We start from the raw sequence: 22828 nt of genomic DNA, 5'->3' as shown, positions 1-22828 counted from the left end.
CTGCATTGGCATCACTCCCACTTCATACCCGTCAGATTCCACTCCAAAGTGTAAATCCCGGTTAAAAACCCATTTTATTCACCTCCGAATGTCTTGGTCGTGGAGAGTGTGCGTCTTTAAACGACTTAACGGGTAGTTGTTTGACTGCCACTCTTCTAAGGATTTTACCCCTGGCCTGCCTGAGGAGCTTGGTTCGCACTACAAGCAACTTTTTAGACACCTTTTAGACTCTCTCCCAGCCGAGTTCTTGTAATTTGCATGATGTACTTAATAAATCCTGTTCAGTGGTCTTTCTGTTTAGGATTTCTTTGCACCTTTTAACGTAAAACTTAAATATAGTACGGCGTTTTGAGATACAACAGTATGAATGACGCTATATAAAATTAGATTATTCATTATCATCGTTAAATAAAGGAGGATATGTATGTCTGAGGTGTTGAAGTGTTGTAGTGTTGTCAGTGTCTGATGTGCGAGTGTTGACATCTGCAGTGTCATAGTGTGGCATGTGTATTGTGTTTGAGTGCGGTGCTGTCGTGTGGATCTCTGTGGTGGTGATGTATGGCATCGTAATGTGGGCGCCTGGTAATTTTGAAGTGTGGCGCTTTGTCAGTTTCTACGAGATGTGGTCAGTGAGTACCGGATGTGGCGTGGATGCGGACTATTAGTGCAGTGTGCTTTTTGTGCAGAAAGCAGTGGTGGATTGTGTGCGGTGGCGTGTGTGCTTGTCAGACGCTATCCAGATGTGTGCCTTGGTGTGTGAAAGCTACGTGGATGTGTGTGGTGGCATGGATGTGTAATGCTGTGTGTGTGTGTCACTCAGTGGGGAGCGGTAGTGTAGCGGTTGGCGCGCTGCGCTACGAACCCAGCGACCCGAGTTTGATTCCCGCTCACGGCAAACACCAGTGACGATTATCTGAACCTGTTTTGGGCCTCTCCTAGGTCGACTCAGCCTTAAATTAGTACCTGGTGCAGTGTGTAAATCTCGCCACTGGGGAGACAGTGGCCACCCACCTTTTATGTGCCGTGCTGGCCATCATAGTTGCTCACTAACGGCACTTGCCCCAACAATCTGTGAAGGCTATACGGGGGATATCTTTGTCTTTGTCGCTCTGTGGTTGTGTACGGTGGACATGCGTGTGTATGACATTACGTGGACGAGTACGGTTGCGTGGGTGCGTGTGCGTGACAATGTCGTTGTTGTTGTACATGGCGACACGGGGCAGGACCGTGGTCACGGCCTCTCCCACTCTGCCTCGGTGAGGTTGGAGGAGAATGCGTGCAGGTTTCCCATCTGGCTCAGGCCACTCTGGATGTGCGCCACGTGGATCTCCACGTTGTTCTGAAAGCAACTGGAGCAGCACAAATCGCACGCGAGTTAAAATCTCCGTTAAAGGCCGCCACCTCCCCCCGGTCGCAGCAACATAGACCAATTAGGCAAACGCGCACCGATTCGCTCGCTGCCCGTGTCAATTTTAATGTCATAAGCATCAGCGCCTCTGCTCAAAATCCCCCAGAATGCACCCGACCTCGTCAGACCTCGGGTTGAGCCCGGATAGTGCCTGGTTAAGGTGGCCTTTACGGCCTGCTGAGGGGCTATGCTGTCAGCAGAGGGCAGTGCAAGCAACCCAACATCCACGCTCCCCCAGCCTTCACCAAGTGACACTTACCGACGTGGTCAAGTATGGTGAACTATCCCCCTGACCTGCACAACGTGAGGAGGGTGGGGGGAAGGGGTGGGGAGGGCCCTCATCCAGCTGTGGATTTGACCAAAGGGCTGTAGATGTACATGCAAGAGCGGTCAACTTCAAGGCAACCGTTGCTATAAAGTAGACAACAAAAGTCAAGTCCCTGTCACTCCACGGTTAAGTGAGCGGGAATTCTCAACTATGGTGGTCGGCTAGACGAAGTGGTGAAATTTCCACAATAGCATGGGTGGATGCGCTGAATTACAAGAATAACGGCAGGATGATTCGTCACACGAGCTCTAGATTTATATATCGCACCAACAAGCCGTGTAAGAACATTTAGAAACTATAACAGCCCAAATAACGCCTATGTTAAAGACCTTATGCTATGCGATTCTGTGCCGCAAGTCCGTTAATAATAAAAACAAGCACAATTTGTGTTTTCTCGCCATTCTTATATCACAAACACGCTATGTTCTATAGACTGATGTAGTCTTGCGATGCAGGGTGATGTTGCAGACAAGGTTCACATTCAGCAAATGTGGAACCGTGACGACGGACACACACGTTGCCTACGCCAATTCAAATAACGTAACAGGATCCTTTAACGTTTAAACTGTGACGCAGACTGGCAATCATTTTTGGTTAACATGCACTTTAGATGCGGGAGGAAACCAGAACACCTCGAGCACTCTATCCCCCCCCTGCCTCCCGTACCAGAGGTCGCAACCGGGTACCCGATACCCGTACCCTACCCGATACCCGGCTACCCGTACCCGGCCAGGTACGGGTACGGGTACCCGTTTGCGACCCTGGTGCGGCCGGGTACGGGTAGGCCGTGAGTCACTAGTGAGTCACCGTTTGTCACTCATTTCGGGTAGGGTACGGGTAGGGAACGGGTACCCGTACCCGGCCGGGTACGGGTACCCATTTGCGACCCTGGTGCGGCCGGGTACGGGTAAGGAATCAAAACCCGTTTGCGACCTCTGCCCCGTACTGACAGAGCTTAGTCCGGACTTTTCTGTACTGCCATCCCCCGGCAGAACTACAGTTACGGCATCTTCTCGACGCCCACTGGGAGGGAGCCGGAACCGATGAAGATGAGTCCACTTGCTGTATCGCATTCTCCTGGCAAGCCAACGTTAGGCCACTCTCAACACCGATGGGTAAGGAATTTTAACAAGATTCGTGTGATCCACCAACGCTCGCTAGGATCCAACTGTGCTAGATCGCAGGCAAGAGGTGGCCTCTGGGCTCTGAACCGTGAACATCTCAGGATCAGAATATTTATTTATACTGGATGAAGCCAATGAGCTACACAGACCTTTTCACAGACGCAATGGGCGGGCAAACGCAATACTGCTCGGCCACATCATATGTTGTGATGTGATCTTCCCCGCCTGGTATACAGGAGTTCGTGGGTTCAATCCCGACCCCGACACCTGCTGTATATTTGGAGTTTGCGTGTTCTCCCTGTGGTCGCGTGGACTTTTTTTATCCGGGTCCTCCGGTTTTTCCCTCCACATTCAGAAACATCCATTGAGATTATTTTGATTATTTTGTTGCCATAAACGTCCAAATTAAAGGCCACTTTGTTGAGCTATTATGTGTGGCCAGGTGGCTTATGAAAAATAAATTAATACCTCAGTGGGCTTTGGTTTAGTGTTGTATTTTTTGTGTTTGGGTGATGTGTTTACCTTTCTTGTACTTTGCACTATTATCGTGTTTTTGTACTTTTGTTGTTGTTGTAATGTTCTTACCTGCCCCTACTGAACATCTGAAAAAGAGCTTTATAGCTCATCGGATTCCCCCAGTAGAAATCTTAATTCGGATTCTGGACAACCAGACGAAACACAACGACGACAAATTATCTCTTGAAATCAATACTTGGCCCAGCCTGAAGTTCACTACCTCCCCGCACGTGCCCGAGAGAATCACCTGATGTTGGTAGGGTCCAGCGAGCTGCGGATTTCGTCCAGCGAGTCCGTCAAAGACTTGAACTCAAACGAGTTGAGGTCACTCTCTGCCAGCCTCTGTGTGGGGGAGCGGGCAGGCGGGAAGAAAAGCGATCAGACCGCTTTGTCTTCTTGGTTCTTTCGGTAAAGTCACGTAGAAGGGAAATAATAAAATAATAAAAATAAAACATAATAGAATAATTCTCACGACGTTTCGGCCACAACGCAAGCAGCCGTCCTCAGGTGAAGAACAGGTCTGTCGGAAAGACAGCGTCTGAATGAAACACCCCAGGCTTGGAGCGTATATTCATTCAGACGCTGTCTTCCGGACAGACCTGTTCTTCACCTGAGGACGGCTGCTTGCGTTGTGGCCGAAGCGTCGTGAGAATTATTTTATTATGTTAAATTTGTATTATTTTATTATTTCCCTTCTACGTGACTTTACCGAAAGAACCCAGAAGATGAATCCCTGCAGTCACGAAAGCTTTAAATCGACATTCAGACCCGCTTTGCTCTGTAACCACATTTCGTCTTTCGCGTATAACTTGAATCAATAATGGGTTTAACACGTGGGCTTTCGAGAGCAATATTATCTACAAGAGGATTTTTTTCGGTTTAATCGCGTAAATATAAATGTGTCGTTAAACCCGCCACCACCCGACACAAGATTAGTCACGTAAACAAAACGTGTCAATTACGCAAAGCACGCACGCGCGCTTCCTCGCACCTTGATCTGCAGGAGAAGCGCCGAGAGCCGTGCCACCAGCTCCCTGAGTCCCTCCGTGTCGTCCCCGGATGCCACTCGCTCCCCTGCTCCTCCCCCTCCCGTCGCAATCGTCGGCGTGGCAACGCCGCGTCCCACCCCCGACCTGCCGACATCTCTCACCATCTCCTGCGCCTCCTCCAGGCACTGGCGCCGCATCTCCGTCGGCTGGTCCATGGGCTGCAGGCCCTGCTGGGGGGCCAGCTGTACGAGCGCATGTGCAAACACAAAGAACACCGCCCCCCCCCCATTATGGAAATGTCACACATCGCGTCGAACGGCAAACGACACATCCCGGAAATGCACCGGACCGTGAGACTAAATTTCCGCGGAGTTACAGCTGTGAGTTGCTGCACCTGGTAGCAGTACTGCTGCACGTTGAGCAGGATGTGATTGAGGTCCTTGTTGAGGTTCTCCAGGCCCAGCACGATGGTAGCGTACCGCTTCTGGAAGTCGATCCCAAATGGCTCCGAATACGACCGCTGCAACACAACCGCACAACCGCTCAATCACGTGACCGCTCACAAACTCTTCACCGCGCAGTCACGAAACCTGACGCACGACTGCACTCGAATAAACATTCGAGCGTGCATTCGCAACAACCACACGCTCATCGGTCAAACACAAATCCTTAACATCCACGCAACCCCGAATTCGCTCTACTGCATGATCACACGCGCACACAAACCCTCAGCTACACAACTGCTCCAACACACGATCACGTGATCGCTTGCACACAAACCATCCTCTAGTCTAAATAAAGACTCTGATCAACAATGCAACCGACTACGAGGCCTCATGCAGAAACGACGTCACACACAGCGGTATGTCGTGTGGGGGGCGCCAGTGGTGAGTTGTTAACTACCTCGCCTGGTATGCAGGAGGTCGTGGGTTCGATCCGAACCCTGACGCCTGCTGTATATTTGGAGTTTGCATGTTCTCCCTTGTGGTCATGATAACGGATTTTTATCCGGGGCCTCCGGTTTTTCCTTCCACATTTAGAACATGTATTTAGAGTATTTGGCTACTATAAATTTCCACTTGATAAGCCACTTGTTTGAGCTATCATTAGTGGCCAGCTCCCTTCTGAAAAACAGATATATAGCTCAGTGAGCCTTACCTGGTAAAATAAAAAGTGTAGTTAAATAAATAAAAGTTTATAGTTTAGTGCGACGGTCTCTTACCAGCTTCTCACCCTCCGTGTTCATCTCCTTGAGCTGTTTGATGTAATCTTTTTTCGTCATCAGGATTTTGGACAGCCGTGTCTGCACAGCAGGGACGGAGGTAGGGACAGAGGGAGAGGGGTCACGACGGGAACAGGGCATGGTGCAATAATTCCAAACCATACATCTCCTCCTAGATTTGAAGTTTCGTGACTGCAAAGATTCATACTATTTGGTTTTTTCGGTAAAGTCACGTAGGTAAAAAATATAAATAAATTAAATCACGACGTTTCTGGCGCAACACAAGCATCCTTCTTCAGGTGGGGACAACTTAGCGAAAGTACAACCGCTTAAGAAGGACGCTTGTGTTGCGCCCGAAACGTCGTGATTTAATTTATTTAAATGTTTTAACTACGTGACTTTACCGAAAAAACCAAAGAGCATACATCTCCTGCGACCGTACTCTTGGGCGCCTTTTCCTTCCTTTGGGCTGCCACTCCGTCAATCATCTCAGCCATAACGTGTCCTGGCCAAGCCCAACTACTTTTCTTCCCAAACAATTTGATTTACCCAAAGTACACTTGTTGGCAAATAAATGCACTCCTCCTCCTCTTCCTGTTCCTCAGAGTGATGTGGCCCCGAGCGGTAGGCACTTGTTATTACCGCAGGTGTAACAACCGTAGAGTATACGCCGCAAGTTGTAGAGTAGAGAATACAGGGGTCACCTGACGTCACTCGAAAAAGGAGTGGGACATTGTGTGCTGGCGCAGTGGCCCAAAATTCGAAAAATGTACCCGCAAATTACTCAACTGGAACTGGGCAAAGCAACACTGTCCCCGACTGACTGTGAAACACAGCGCCTTCGTGACAGCCTTCCACTATAAAAATTGGGCAAAGCCCACGTGTAATCAAATTATTATCATTTCCAAACAGGCATCTGGAGTAGTAAGCTGTGCTGCTGCTGTAGCTGCCGGTCGAGGTTATTGTTGTTGCGTGCCCAAATGGGCATCGTTAAGCACCGCCTCCCGCTCACGCGCCCGTGCGTGTGTGAACTCACGACTTGAACGAGAAAGTTGATGGGGAAGCCGCCGAGGATATTGCTGTCCGGCCCGGGTGCCCCGAGGCGAGATTTCCACTCTACTTGGCCCAGCAGCGGGTCCTGGGTGACACAACAAAGACAAATATCTCCTGTGTAGCCTTAACAGACTGTTGGGGCAAGTGCTGTTAGCGAGCACCTGTGAAAGCCGGCACGGCACACGAGGGGGGTGGGTGGCAAGCACCATGCCTGGCCGCCTTTGTCTCCCCAGTCACGATGTTTACCACACACCTCATTTTAGGCCGAGTCGACCGGTTCAGATAATCGTCACTGGTGTTGGCCGTGAGCGGGAATTGAACTTGGGTAGCCAGGGTTCAAAGAGCAGTGCGCATGCAACTGCATTGGAGTGCGTGCGTACGTGAACCTGTTTATACACACAAGCAGTGTAAAGGTGGCATCGTGGTTAGCTCACTGCTACGAACGCAACCTCTCCGTTCGACTCCCGGCAGAGCTAACATATGTGGCAAATATTTGAAACAGTCCTGCAGCCTTCCCAAGGTCTGCTCAGCCTTAAAATGAGCATCCAGTGTGGTCAATTAATATCAAGTGTGAAGTGCCATGCTTGCCTCAGCACTTCTCAAGTCTGTTTGGCTGAGTGCGCATTTGCATGTGTGTGTGTGTGTGCATGCGACGCATTTGGAACAGTAGAGGGCACAGGTGGTGGTGCATCGGCCAGTCAGCTCAATCAGTCGACCCTTGGCACCTGGGTCTGCCCCGTGACCTCCTGCCAGCGGGCGTTCGACACTTCACATGGCCTTAACGTGCACAAAGCCTGGGACAAGCGCCGTGGTGACGTCACCGCCACTTAGTGGCGAATGGTGGTTGTTGTTATGCGACGAAGGTTCTGTTCCAGGTCTGATGTGGTCAACGATTTCAGCACCGTGGGGAAGCCCCCCCGAGCGCCGAGCCGGCCTTCATAGGTGCTTGCAAACAGCACTCGTCCCAATAATCTACGCAGGTTACGTGGCGCGGGAGGGAACTTTGTACTTGTGCGTGTAAACGTGCGTAAGCGCGGATCGTACTGCGAGTGGGGAGGCCAACACCATGGAGCTGTAGTGCACGCGTGGCGGGCTGTTGAAGGTTTTCACGGGACGCTGCTTTTGCGCAAACGATGAGATGGGCATGCTGTCCTGCGGCTCGTTGCTCTGCGGGAGGGAGGAGGGTAAATGTTTAAAACAAAAAATAAATGACATGGTGAACGAAGCAAGGTGCCGAATAACCGATTTTTTTTTACTTCTTCTATATTGGGAAGAGGGAGGGAGGGAGGGAGGGAGGGAGGGAGGGAGGGAGGGAGGGAGGGAGGGAGGGAGGGAGGGAGGGAGGGAGGGAGGGAGGGAGGGAGGGGAGGCAGGTGCCTTCGCCGCTATGGTGCTGGTAGCGCAGCAGCAGGGGATCTGGTGATGGGTTTTTGAGGGTGATTTGTTTTCTTGTTGGTGTCTATGAACACAGTAACACACAATGGGACTAATGTTACACGGGAAACCCGCGTTATATCTTTGATTAAAAAAGGGAGCACATAAGCAAAAAAAATACAAACAAACGACATGATGAACGAAGTAAAGTGCCGAAAGACCGAGCATCTTTCTCGTCTGATCGTTTAAAAAAAAGTTAAAAAAAAGGAGGGAGGGAGCCGGGTTGCTTAAGACGTCAGAATGCCGAGCTGGCATTGCTCAGATATCTTGGGTTTGAATCGTGGCAGACGCGTATGATTAAAAACCAGGTTCAAGGTGCAGCAGAAGTGTTGATGGTCTCAGCTCGACGACACAACAAAATACCATCCCAATTGAAGTTGGACCTGCCACTTAATTTGATTCAATTCCAGCTCGAATAATTATAAATATCGGCTTGACTGTCGTGGGATCAACGTGTCACTCTCAGTGACAGAGCTGGTGGGAAAGTGCTGCCCCTACTGTGTTGAACAGAGGTCATTTGAAGGGATCTCAGAAGTAGCTTTGCGACATCTGCTTCAATGGACCGTTCTCTAACACGGAGGGTTGTGCGCTGGTCTGCGACTGCTCATCCGTCAGCCACCGGTGTACCCACCCACCCACCCCCCCGCTCTGTACGTACGACGACTTCGATGTCGGGGATGGTGTGCGTGCCGAGGCCCGGGCGGTCGAAGGTGACGCGGTAGGTGGCTTTGATGGTGTCGACCGCGTCGATCTGCCCCGTGAAGAGCCCGTCGTGCTGGCCCCGCAGGCGCGCTGCTCACACGCAATGCAACAACTCAAACTATTAAACTATTTCTTATTTTACCAGGTAAAGGCCCCACTGAGCTATACAGCTCTTTTTCGTGGCCGTCTGGAACGCTCTTCCTTCCGATATTAGGAAGAGACTGGAAATATGCACTTTTAAATCATCTAGATTGAAAAGTAATTTCTGTAGAGCTACTTTGTGTTCAGTTTGTTGTTCCCACGCACCTCTGATTAGCACGGTTGGCTACGCACTGTGCAAAAGAATTTCAACATAGATACCAAAGACAAACATCCCCCATATAGCCTAAAATAAACTGTTGGTGCAAGTGCTGTTAGCGAGCACCTATGCAGGCTGGAACGGCACACAAGGGGGTGGGTGGCCAGCACCACGCCCGACCGCCTTTGTCTCCCCAGTCACAATGTTTTGCACAACGCACCGAGTACTCATTTAAAGCTGAGTCGACCTAGAAGTGGCCCAGGACAGGTTCAAATATTTGACACTGTTATTGATCGTGATGCTGGAATCGAACTCAGCTCACTGGAGTTCGTAGCGCAGTGCACTAACCACTACGCTACCGGTCTCCGTAGCGCTTGCACCACACAAATGCCAGATTATCACGTCAGTTTTGAGTTGACCTAGCAGAGGACCCCATGGTTCGGTTCAGAGACCACTTGGCGCACAACATCAAAAGCAAATTGTTTTCTCTCAGTCACTATGACCCCGTCCCACATATACAGTAGGCATGTGAGAACGGCTCCATTAAAATCGATTCTTACGATCACGACAGATGCATCAAATTGCGCACACGCAAACACGCAATCATCCATTATTAATTCAAGCTACGCACGAGGCGACGTGTTACCTGTGACTTTGGTGCCGATGACAAGCGGGAGCGGGATTTCTTCGGGCAGCTCCTTGAAGGCGCTCAGGTCGGTCACCTTCTGCTGCTGCAGCTGCCGGATCTTGTGCCTCTTCTGGAGGAGGGCCGTTCGCTCCTCCGCAAAGAAAGCCTCCGAACACCTGGCACACATGGTCAAAGCACCCAGTCACAACCTTCGCCCCCCCCGCAATTGTCTGCAACAACCTCCCTTCTCCCCTGGCCATCCGTGCCGTTGACTTCCCTGCCCCATGCAAGCTCATTCCCGAATCTCTGCCTCTCATCTCACTCTACGCCCATCGGCGTACGCTCCTACCCCTCCCCCCTCTCTCTCATCTCACTCCACTTCCCTCATCCATGTAATCTCCTACCTCTACCCTCTCATTACACTCTCTCACCTCTCGCCTCGGACCGAAATCTCTTTCGAAAATAATTACGTCTACTATTCTTCACGCAGAATTTTAAGATGCGGTCGCATGTGCACCAGCCACGTGCGAGTCGCGTGCGCGTGCTAGTCGCGTGTGCTAGCATGTGTGATAACCTCTTGTCTGTGTTTATGCTATTGTGAGCTAGGCCCAAAAATGCCAGCGCATGCAACAGGGTGCAAAAGCAGTGTACGTCCACATGTGAGTGTGCGGACTAACCGTGTGTGCAAGCTAACGTGTGCACATGCGAGTGTGCGCTAGCCGTGTCTGCGAGCTCGCGTGTGCTAGCTGTGTGCGTTAACCGTGACTGTGAGCTAGCGTTCGCGCGAGCCAGCACGAGCTAGCGTGCACTAGGAGTGTGCACAAGCCGGCGTGCGCACGAGGGGGTATGCGTGAACTGGCGTGTGCACGAGCTGGCGAGCGCTAGCGGTGTGCGTTTGAGCGTACCGCCGTGGCTTGCCCATGAGCCGCCGCACCTTCCCCCACTCGACGCGGGAGAGGCGTCTCGTCCGCAGCTGAGGGAACGACTCCTTGAGGCACACGCAGAAGTCATTGTCGCCCTCGAAGAGAGGCCTGCGTGGCGTCAAGGAGGACCGCGAGAAAACGGCAGACACACACACCACCCTCAGACACAAGTCTTCACCAGCAACAACAGTAACTAATTATTTTTTTCTTTAAATCTAGTTTCCATTTTACCAGGTAAGGCCCACTGAGCTCAACAGCTCTTTTTCATAAGCGACCTGACTATCACAAATGATAGCTCAACAAAGTGGCTTATCACGTGGAAATGTATAGCAACCAAATACTTTAACCAGAGGACCGGAGAAAAAACAATGCGAACACACAGAGAACATGCAAACTCGAAATCTGGCGTCAGAGTTGGGATCGAACCCACGACCTCCTGTATACCAAGCAAGGTAGTTAACACCTCGCCACAGAGTCGCCCCGTCAAGAACGCAAGTGAGCAATTCAGTTTGTGGGAAAAAAATCATATTCGTCAATAACTCTGAAGCCTAAAAAGGATAAAAATACATTCTATGGGTTTTTCGGTAAAGTCACGTAGATAGGTTCAAAGAAAATCGTTTTTTGTTTTTTTGTTATTTTCTTTCAACCTATCTACGTGACTTTACCGAAAGACCCATAGAATATGAATTCCTGCAGTCACGAAAGCTTTAAGTCAGGATAAAAATGTCTATAATAGTTGACATTTTGGGTAATGTCCCATCTTCATATGCTATAATGAAAGGCCATTTCCCAAAATATCGCCTATTATATACTTTTCCTTTAAAGGCCACATTGCAATTCATGAATGTTGGAGGGTTTTTTTTTGTACTTGAGCACCGCTGTCAATGCAACAGCATCGCCAAATAATTTGCTTATATACTCCATTGGCAATTCTGAGCCGGTGGAGAAAATCCTACAATGCCACAGCAGGGGTCAGTATCTCGATAAGCCAAATCACTGTCAACTTCCAGGCAGTGCTACTTAATTGAAAAATACTGCAACAATAACGGTTAAATGCGCTCACGTCACATTTTAGGGGAACCAAGAGGCCACTTGTGGCTATGCTGAGAAAATATTAGGATTGACCGTCTGCCCATCCACTTGAGGACACTGGTTTGGGCCAAAAACTACACATCCCATAAACCAATCGCGACAAAACTTGCCATGCATTCTACAAATGCAACGCCCAGAATCCATAACACAAGTCTTCAAGCAATAAGTCACTTTTTTTTTTTTTTACCAGGTAAGGCCCACTAAAATAGCTTTTCGGCACGTTTGTCAATGCAACACTTGCGAGCATTTGTTAATTCTATGAAAAATAGGAATAGGTTTTACCCTTTCTGCCAATAAAACAGGTGTGTTAAGATGTTCAAACCCCCAAAAAAAACCTCTTGCAAAAAAGCAAGTGTGCATTAACCACACGTACTTGTGGCGAACATGCAAACAAACATCCTCTGATAATATCTGGCAGAGGTGTGGACTCGAGTCATGTGACTTGGACTCGAGTCAGACTCGAGTCATGAATTTGATGACTTGCGACTCGACTTGGACTTGCATAACAATGACTTTGTCCCACCTATGAGATGTGGACTCGAGTCATGTGACTTGGACTCGAGTCAGACTCGAGTCATGAATTTGATGACTTGCGACTCGACTTGGACTTGCATAACAATGACTTTGTCCCACCTCTGATATCTGGTAATGCTTTTGTTTGTAAACAACGCAACTTTGTGTACCAGCATAATTAAAATATGTGAATTAATACGCATGCGCGTGGTGCATTAGCACGTGCATTAATTAACACGTGAGCCTATGTGACTGCGCCCCTGCGCACGTTATTCGAACGCGTGCACGCCTGCAAGGGTGCGCGGCGTGTGTGTGTGTCCAAGAGAGAGTGCCACACTTACTTGTCTATGTTGGAGTAAAACCACTCGTAGATACACCACTTGTGGGCCTTGGGCAGCTTGAGGAGGTTACGGAGACGGATGCCGACCTTCTGCGCGCTGCGTTTGTCTGGAGTGGTGAGACCCGCGGACAACTTCTGCAACAGAGCAAGGGGGTGGGGTGGAGGGGAGTGCACAAAGGTTTGAAACTCCCTTCACCACCATCTCCATTACCACTGCCTAAGCATGGAAACACGTGGCAGGCTCATCGTAACGCCACGCGATGGACCTACTTTTCAGGGCAGAAATAGAGAGCCGTCGGAAGGCTTTGAATGCCATGCAGTTGGATAATGTGTTTTAGAATGTCGTGCCTGGAAAACACCGAGAGACTGGAAAAAAGCTGAAATTGAGCCTTGTATGTATATACGTTGAGCTTCTTTTGCACCGTTACGTAGCCAACCGTGCTAATCGGAGGTGTGGGGAAGGATAAGAAAACTGAACACAAAAAGCATTCTAAAGAAATTAGTTTTCAAAAAAAATTTATAAGAGGAAAAATATATATTTTTTTAGACAGAACGTTTTAAAATCTATTTTTACCTCCAAACAAAGTCCCTGGTATCATCAAATCTCATAAACTATGCTCCATGCCTTCTCAAACCCACATTTAAATTACTTAAGTATCCAGGAAAGTCACACTGAGTGACAGGGCTATTTCAGGAGGGTCCTGCTTACATTGGGTTTTTATTTTAAGATGTTTATAGCCGATTAACGATGAGTGTGTTTATACGTGTAGCAGGAAACCAGAGCACCTGGAGAAAACCGACACGCACGAGAGGTGGGGGGGGGGGCAACGCTCTATCCTCGTACAGATGGAAACAGATGGCCATCAGTTCACTCGCCCACGGGAAGGGAGATTTCACAACAAAACTCGCGTGGTGATCTAAACTGATTTATATTTGTAGAGGGCCAACACCAAAAGCGATGACAGAATGGAACGATGTAGTTGACAGGGGATGTGCGAGGTATTGAGGAATGAGTGACAGCGATAGAGGGGTACTTAGGGATAACAAAAAGGGTAGGGGAGGGACGGGAAGCAGGGGAGGGGTGAGGGGAGCGAAGAGGATGCATAAGAGAGATGAGGTGAGACTTTAAGAGAGGAATGGGAGGAGGTTCAGGAGGTGAACTGCTTAATGTACAAGTGGAGGGTCCCTGTATATTTGGAGTTGCACGTTCTCCCGCTGGTCGTGTCTATATTTCTCCGAGTCCTCCGCTTTTCCCCTCCACATTTAGAATCAACGTGGTTTAGATTATTTGGTCACCATAAATTTCCACGTGATAAGCCACGTCGTTGAGCTATTATTTGTGGCCAGGTCGCTTCTGAAAAAGAAGGAGGGAGGAAGGGAGGGAGCCCTCACCTGTGGGATCATGACAACGCGCGCGTTCTTCCGCGGAGACTTTGTGCTCGGGAGGAAATCCTCATCTTCGCTGAAGTGCAGTCGCGTCTTCTTGCGTACCTTGGAGGGCTGCCCACACACACAGACAAAGACCCCCCGTGTGGACTTGAACACCGTTGGGGGCAAGTGTTGTTTTCCATAATAGGTACTCGCGAACTAGCGAGTACCTATTACGGTTGATGTTTATAAACTACAGCTGGTTCTTATTTAAGGACGAGTCGGGAATCGAACTCGTGTCGGTTAGTAGCATAGTGGGCTAACCACTACAACACTACCGCTCCCCGTATGTTATGCAGAGATCCTCCCCGTATAGCCTGTTGCTGCAAGTGCTGTTAGCGAGCCGTACCTATGAAGGCCGGCACATGAGGGGGTGGTTGGCCAACACCACGCCCGGCCGCCTTTGTCTCCCCTGTGGCGATGTTTACACATCGCACCGGGTACTCATTTGAGGCAGAGTCAGCCTAAGGGAGGCCCAGGACCGGTTCAGATAATCGTCACCGGTGTTCGCCGTGAGCGGGAATCGAACCATTGACCTGCATTGCAAGCGAAGCCAACACAGCGGGACTCTTAACCGTGAAAGTTCACCGGTTATTCAGCATTGCACGAATGTCGTGTTTATGTTGTTTGAAAGTGGGACGACTCACGCTGTCTCGCTGCGCGGCGCCCTTGCGGGGGGGAGTTCGACGGCTCCATGGGCTTGATAGACCACCCTCTGTGCAAACACAAATACATAACAAAAACAACACAACAAAAACTATATATGTATACAACTGCTGCCACGAATCGCCACGAGGTTATGGTGAAGTCACCTGTGCTTGTGCCAGGCTAGGTGCACTTTGGGGCCACGTGAAAACTCGCAACCTTTCATCTGACAGGTCCCTGGACAGGGCCAAGTCTTATGGGTTAACCAACTTGCCTTGTGAGATGACTGGCAGATGCACCACCTGTTCTGCCCCACTGTGTCAACTTACACATACGCAAATACATGTGCACACATACATCTACATAAGGCAAAGATCCTCCTTTAGCCTACGCAGCCTGTTAGAGCAAGTGCTGTTAAAAACACCTATGAAGGATGGCATGGTGCACGAGTGGGGTAGTGTAGCCAGCACCAGGCCCAGACAGTTTTACCTCCCCAGAACCGATGTTAATACACCGCACTGGGTAATAATCAATTAAGGCCAAACCAACTTAAGGGAGGCCCAGGGTGCCGCGATGGCCGAGATGTTAACTCTCTCGACTGGTATACAAGAGGTCTTGGATTCAATCTCGACCCTGACACCTGTGTGGATTTTTCTCCATGCCCCCCGGGTTTTCCCGCCACATTTTGAATCAAGATGATTTTAGAGTATTTGGCTGCTGCTTTACATTTCCACGCGACAAGCCACTTCGTTGAGCTATCATTTGTGGCCAGGTCGCTTCTGAAAAAGAGTTACGTAGCTCATTGGGCTTTCCATGGTAAAATAAAAATTGTTTACGGTTAGGTTAGGACCTAGCCAGATAAATACCAACGATGGTAGCCGTGGTCAAGATTTAAACTACCGGATTCGTCACGCAGTCGCGATAACCACGACACTACCGCTCCCACACACACAAATGTAAAAAAAATTGCTTCCTTCTACTGTCTGATTTGTTTCACATTTGTTTTGTTCATGAAGAAGCATTCCCTCATTCACCTAAATGTAGCATAATCATATCATTTACATGTATTTTTTTAGAACTCGTAGACACAAGCGCAAAGTATATTCATACACAAAAACACACACACAAACGCACACGTGGAAACCACTAACCAAAAAACACACCGCCACAAACACTCCACACCCCTACAGCTGCACACTTAACAAACGCAGTGACACATCCACAGAGCCACAACCGCACTTGTCTCAAATCCAAAGCCACTCCAAACATGTAACACAGCCACTGACTTCCAATAATCCAGTCACGAGCAAACACTCCACAAATGCAAAGCAACAGCTCATTCCACAAACTTAAGGGATAGGAATGACACGGCAGAAGCTCTCGGTAATATTCGACAAAACCAAACCCACACGTTTCTTCAATAAACCACTCAATTCCACAACCCACACTCAAACCACCAAACTGACCGGTACTCAAATCCTGACAAGACCATTCGACAAACAACGTGTGCAGGAACTAACTCTCCCTTCCCCCAAACATCTGTGCTGTTGAAATCTTGCACGGATTTTTCAAGTCCAGTTTCAAGAACTTCCTTTATATATAGAGGACCTTATGACTGGCTAAGATTTTCTTCTCCATTAAATAGATATGAACGCCTTTCCCGTACAGCATCTTTAGACAGCAGTCAAATTTAGATGCTCTTAAAGTACTCATTGTATTGTACAAATCCACAAGCACACACACGCACAAGACAACACGAATCCCATTGTCACTCACACGTCACTTACTACATGCGGCACAAACACACAAAAATCTGCCTATGTAGCCTTTAACAGACTTTTGGGGCAAGTGCTGTTAGTGAGCACCTATGAAGGCCAACACAGCACACGAGGGGGTGGGTGGCCTTTGTCTCCCTCGTGGCAATGCTTACACACTGCGCCAGGTACTCATTTGAGGCTGAGTCGACCTAGGGGAGGAGCCCCAGAACCGGTTCAGATACTCGTCATTGGTGTTTGCCGTGAGCGGGAATCGAACACGGGTCGCCGGGTTCGTAGCGCAGTGTGCTAACCGCGACAATACCACTCCCCACCTACCCGGGGCACAAACACACACACGACACACTCCAGACAAGACGGCACAGATTCCACAGATGCCCAGATCGGGTCCACTGGTTTGCGCTCAGTGAACCACAACAAAACAAAAATCCGAGCAGTGCACCATTCATCTCTTACATGTTATCATTATCTTGGGAGGGGCGTTTCTTATTTTGTATTGCCCGCGTGGTGAGAGCCGTCAGGTTGAGCGTGCGTCTTACCTTTCAGGCTAACCAATGCTTCAGCCGAAGAGCCTGAAACAAGAAGAACCACGCGCATTTCTCCATTACCATGACTCATGTTTACGCTTTACTGCCATCACGAGGAACCGAGGCAGCTGCTTCTGCTGTGAATATTGTACACACCCCCTGCAGCACTGAGCGAATATATAATTTACGAGGATTAGAAATAACTTTTTCTGGTTCTTTTATTTGATTAACAATTCCTCTCCGGTGTATTTTTCGGGTTGTACCACGTGCTGTTTCCGTGTCTGACATTTCACTCCATGTGATGGCAGCACAATCCGAAAACACAACCGCTGCAAGAATATAATAATTTATACTTGTAACATGCTGCAGAATGAGCCTGCAGCACGAGGAGGAACCACAGACAAGCGAGAAGACAGCCAAGCGGTGAGCTGGTGCCAACAATTTCCCACGCTCTACGGTCCTCTATATATTAAATTTGTTTTCAGACAATTAGTGTTTGTTTACGCGTTGGAGGGAAGCAGCGCACCCGGAGAAAAAAGCACATGCGAGGGGGAAACACACTATCCCATCACACATGAAGATTCGTCCACGTTTTGCTGTATCGCCTTTTCCTGGAACGGCACCTCCTCGACGCCCACTGAGCGTTTCACAACATGCGTGTGATCCGCCAACCCTCGCTGCCTCCACAGTGCTGGATTACACGTGTGCACAGCGACCACATATAACTCTGGTAGTCTGGGTACACAGAATTTGGCACCATACAAGATAATGTGGGCTGCAAAAAAGCACTGCTTTGAGAAAGAAGTTTAGTAGTATGCTCAAGGAAAATACAATTAGTGATAATTACATAGATTTCAATAAAACGTTATGCTTTTGATACGGACATTGAATCATGCGCTTCGGAATCAAATCTTTTCAAATGTCGGCAAATTTACAAATTCGTAATATCAACATACATACCCCGCACTGACCAGCATAGTAGATTACCACGGTTGGCTACGTACGGTGCGAAAGAAGCTTAACATACAAACCCGCACTGACCAGCGTGGCGGATTAGCACGGTAGGCTACGTACAGTGTGAAAGAAGTTCAACCTACATCCATACCCGCACTGACCAGCAAAGTGAAGTATGATCAAATAACACTCATGACCCGCAGAGCGCGGAGAGGCCCTCATCCAACAGTAGTATGACAAAATGAGCTGTACACGAACGCGACTCATTTTGCTTTCATCCTATTTACCGTGTACATGTAGAACTCACATGGTCTGTAAACCGTTTTCACTATTTAAATACTACCCCTGCCTTTCACCTTTATTATGCTTCTCCCTGAAATACTCTGTGTGCTAAAGGTCAAGTTACAAAAAGCCTTGGCCTACCACAGCATTAAAAAACACCACATCTGTGGAACGGCAGCGTAAACGATACCAATAGTAAAATGTCTTACACCTCTGCTTGTAAATACGAATCCTATTACCAAGCCATTATTGGTATTTGGAGAGATACGATTCATACATCTAAATTATAAATGTAATTCAAATGTATAAATCATGCACCGGGTGCTTTTAACAGCAGTGCCAGATACTAATTATAAAAAATTCATCACATCTGTCACTGACATTTTTACAGTAGAAGAGTATAAGGCGGGATAATAATCTGGGCAATAACCCTTGTCCAACATGGTTGAGATTTTAAAAAAAATTGCATTTAATACACACGGCTGCACATGCCGCGAGTGAAAAATTAAAATCTTATATGATGTTCTACAAGAGCTATAAAGCTGAGAATGTGGAACAGATAGATGCTCAAAAACCACAATGTATGAATCTGGGCCCTCAAATATTTTGATCCGGAAGTTGATTGGTTTCACTGAAACGGGAGGGTCAGTGTAAAATTCAAAGTTGCTTACGTGCAAAACACTTATGAGCTACATCAGAAATTAACAAAGTAATCTGCCTCCTGCAGTGACACTAACCCCAAGAGTAAGCAAACCCCACTGCCAGTTACTAAAATATTGGAAACCCTTTGCCAATCCACTGCTGTATGAAGGCTTCGCTCACATCATGTTGGTCATAGGAATAGTTTGACCATACTTCACCACACAGTGTGGGATGAAGGGGAAATCCAGCAGCAGTTCAGATGTCACTTGTCAATGATGTTAGCCGTAGTCAGGAATCAAACGCAGGAGTTAGGATTCACGTTAGCTACTATAGTACTTAAATATGAACATGTGAATGTATAGTAAGAGACTCGCTGCTTCACAGCAGGAGAGTGTAGGTAACACATCATTAATAAATACATACAGGGCAGTTGGAAACATTAATTAAAATTCAGAGCACATCAGCATTTTATTCAATAAGCAAGTCGTTTTGACTTCTGCAAGGTCATAATATTTATCAGTCTTAAAGTGACATTTCTGTAACTACTGTAACAGGTTTAGGAAATTACTCCGAGCCAGATGTGAGGTTTCATTACTGTAATTTAATTACCGAGGGTCAAACAGGACTTACAAATACTTTCGGTTGTTTACACACACTGTGATCCAATGCTGCAAATAATTAGGCCTCACCTTTATATGTGACTGAGCAAGAAACAATTACACCCACAATGAAAATAATTCCCCTCCAGTACCGCGGGACGAATGATATGAAGTCACAGGCCACAGATGAAATAATGCCATTGGCCGCATGATATTAAGTGGCACAGATTGTGTGACATGAAGTTACGGGCCATGCGAAAATGGAGCCCCAACCACCGAGCTCTCAGCCGAACAAGCAGACATCAAGACCGTGGGTCTCACAGTGGCCTCCACCGCATAAGAGCGACACAGATACAACATGATACTGATGAGGATTATGAATCGCACCGAAGGGGATATGGGTTGTCCCTTTCCAGACACGTACCCAGTGACCCCCCCCCCCCTCCCGACTCAAGAACCGGTCAACTGAGAAGAGCACTGGGAGGTTGGAAACTCAAGGAGATTGACTCACGGGTGCCGTGCCCGGGATGAGAGTGACCTCTGGCTTCGCAGCTGCCGAGGGGGTGGTGAGTGAACCCCGGTCGTACGTCACTGGTGGGGGGGGAGGAGGGTGAGCGTGCAAGTCGGGGGCAGTGAGGAGCAGATGCGGTTTAGGTTCAAGAGTTTAGGGGCTCAGGGACACGGAGCTGCAGGCGGCCAGGTCATAAGTAACCTAGAAAACGAGCTGTAAACTTGTAGGCGCCTATGACTAAATCACGCGGAACGCGTCCCGACTTCAAGATATCAGCTCAGCAGGGTTGCTCTGATGTGTGATCGCCGTGCATGCGAGAGATTATTACAGGCTGCGGGGGCAACATGATGACCAGCAATCGGTAGCGCAGTAAAACACTGTTGTTGGAAACAACCTCTAGAATCTTCTTGGTTTTTTCGGTAAAGTCACGTAGAAGGGAAGTAATAAAATTTTCCCTTCTACGTGACTTTACCGAAAAAACCAAGAAGATGAATCCCTGCAGTCACGAAAGCTTTAAATCGAAATTTAACCTCTAGAATGGCTCCCCAGAGCTCCCTCTATCGGAGGCCCTTCCACTAGCAGTGACGTGAGCAATCAGTTGCAGGGCTGCACCTTGACCATACCTCGACGCTTAACCGCCTTCACCCGATCCTACCGACCGGCCTCGTGAAGTTAAATTCGGGCGACACCAACACCTCGCCCGTCACGGCGTGGCGAGGCCATCATCCAGTCGTGGGGATTAACAAAAACAAAACAGGGGAGGGGTGTTGTATATGTACACAAGGCCGTCCCACGCGAGTGAGAATCCTTCCTTCGCGAGGAAGAAGAATAAGGAAAAAACCCCGACCAAGGCCCATTTAAAAATCATCAAATAACGCAACGCGAGATTAAAACCTTCAGGCCGTGACGTCACGCCCCAGAGTGACTTTTAAGAAATTTATTTCGCCCATTTACAGGAACCTCAAAACTCTTGCGCCGCAAAGCAGACCTTGGCAAGCGCATCCGATATACCTCATCGCAGTCGTTTTGACTCCACGCTGATTCGTTTTACCAAAACAAATACAAAAAATGAGTTGCCCAGGGCTGAATGTGATGGGGGGGTGGGGGACGGACGTGACCGCAAAGACCTAAAGGGGGCGACGCTGACGGCGAGGGGTCGCTACCACCACACGCCTCGCCTCACAACCCCCACTCATCAACAACACCATGAGCCTTGGTCAATCCACTGCTAGATGAAGGTCTCCACACCCACCTTCCCCCCAGCTCCCCATCCTCTCCGTCAAGACGACGGTGCCGACGACGAAACGTTGCTAGGCGGTGGTGAGAAGCGCCTCAAAAGGAGTTGGGGGGGGGGCGCTACTAACTCGTGAGCGCGAGAGTGGTGAGGGTGGTGGTGAGGGTGGTGGTGAGGGTGGTGGTGAGTGGTGAGGGTGGTGAGGAGGGTGGTGAAGAGGGTGGTGAGCTCCACTCACTCTCGTCCAGGAGATGTTCGGCGGCCGCCGCCGCCATGTTGCTCCGGACGCACCGCTCTTTTTCAAAGAGCGCGCGGAACTCTGGGAGCCGCCGCCGGAAATCGACGGAAATTGACGGAGATAGCCGAGGCGCCCGGGAGCGACGCAGCCATTGGTTGGTTGGGGGGGGGGGCGGGAGGGGTAGGGGTAGACACGCCCACTCATGCACATCCCCCCCCCCGTCCCCGAACGCCGAGCGAAGCCGTGATTGGTTGAAGATGTTGGAAGGGAGGGGTGGGGAGGAAGACAACGCCCACTCATGCAGATCTCCCCCGCCCCCGAACGCTGAGCGAAGCCGTGATTGGTTGAGGATGTTGGGGGGGGAGGGGTGGGGGCGGAAGACAACGCCACCCCATGCACACCCCCCCCGCCCCCGAACGCCGAGCGAAGCCGTGATTGGTTGAGGATGTTGGGGGGGAGGGGTAAGGGGGAAGACAACGCCCACTCATGCAACTCCCCCCCCGTCCCCGAACGCCGAGCGAAGCCGCGATTGGTTGAAGATCTTGGGGGGGGGGAGGGGTGGGGCGGAAGACAACGCCCACTCATGCACATTCCCCCCGCCCCCGAACAACCGAGCGGAGCCGTGATAAGGTTGAAGATGTTGGAGGGGAGAAGTGGGGGTAGACAACGCCCACTTATGCACATCCCCCCCGCCCCCGAACACCGAGCGAAGCCGTGATTGGTTGAAGATGTTGGGGGGGAGGGGTGGGAGGGAAGACAACCCCCACTCATGCACATCCCCCCGCCCCCGAACGCCGAGCGAAGCCGTGATTGGTTGAGGATGTTAGGGGGGGAGGTGTAAACACGCCCACTCATGCACCCCCCCCCCACCGAACGCCGAGCAGGGCCACGATTGGTTGAGAATGTCGGGGGAGGGTGGGGGGAAGGTAAACACGCCCACTCATCCAACTTCCCCCCCCAAACGCGGAGCGGGGCCGCGATTGGTTATTAAGGATGTTGGGGAGCAGACGCCCACTCACCCCCTCCCCCCCAGCCTTGCACTTGTTTACTCCTTGGTGGATGATAATTATATAATTTATGCAAAACTTTCCGATGAACATTTTATTTGTATTGGCATATAAATCGTGAAGCACTATTACTAGTCGCTATGTTTAGCAATACAAACCCAACAATAATCTGAATGAAACTTGGTATTTCTACATAAACCCCACAGACAGTGGTGCCACAAGCACATTAAATAAATAAAAACACATTCGCCAATAACCCCGAATAGTAAAAGCAGATCAAAAGCAACGTTTCGAGCAATGGCCCTTCTTCACAGTTCATTGCCTCGTCTCCTGTTAACCACGCCCCGCGACCAAACCGAAGGCTGTGGTGGTTGGTCGATACATTGGCCACGCCCAACTTTTAAACCAATGGCCTT

The 22828-nt window shown here is 49.4% G+C and overlaps 1 protein-coding gene across 1 annotated transcript; it reads right to left on the bottom strand.

Moving 5' to 3' along the window:
• Nucleotides 1–1094: 1094 nt before the first annotated feature.
• On the bottom strand, nt 1095–21489 carry LIN9 (lin-9 DREAM MuvB core complex component). The gene is made up of 15 exons (XM_078616861.1): nt 21406–21489; nt 16958–16990; nt 14646–14713; nt 13963–14070; nt 12572–12705; nt 10608–10733; nt 9721–9878; nt 8733–8866; nt 7685–7807; nt 6624–6725; nt 5588–5668; nt 4760–4885; nt 4368–4607; nt 3624–3718; nt 1095–1349 (listed from the first exon to the last, which is right to left on the bottom strand). The coding sequence occupies exons 1-15, from the start codon at nt 21440–21442 to the stop codon at nt 1232–1234; spliced, it is 1683 nt and encodes a 560-aa protein (XP_078472987.1). The 5' UTR covers nt 21443–21489; the 3' UTR covers nt 1095–1231.
• Between the last annotated feature and the right edge of the window lie 1339 nt (nt 21490–22828).

The sequence above is a fragment of the Lampetra planeri genome, chromosome 52 (assembly GCF_965212315.1).
Source record: "Lampetra planeri chromosome 52, kcLamPlan1.2.h2, whole genome shotgun sequence".
Lineage (NCBI taxonomy): Eukaryota > Metazoa > Chordata > Hyperoartia > Petromyzontiformes > Petromyzontidae > Lampetra > Lampetra planeri.
The sequence above is the reverse complement of the archived record's forward strand: the minus strand, read 5'-3'. Positions and strand labels throughout refer to the sequence as shown.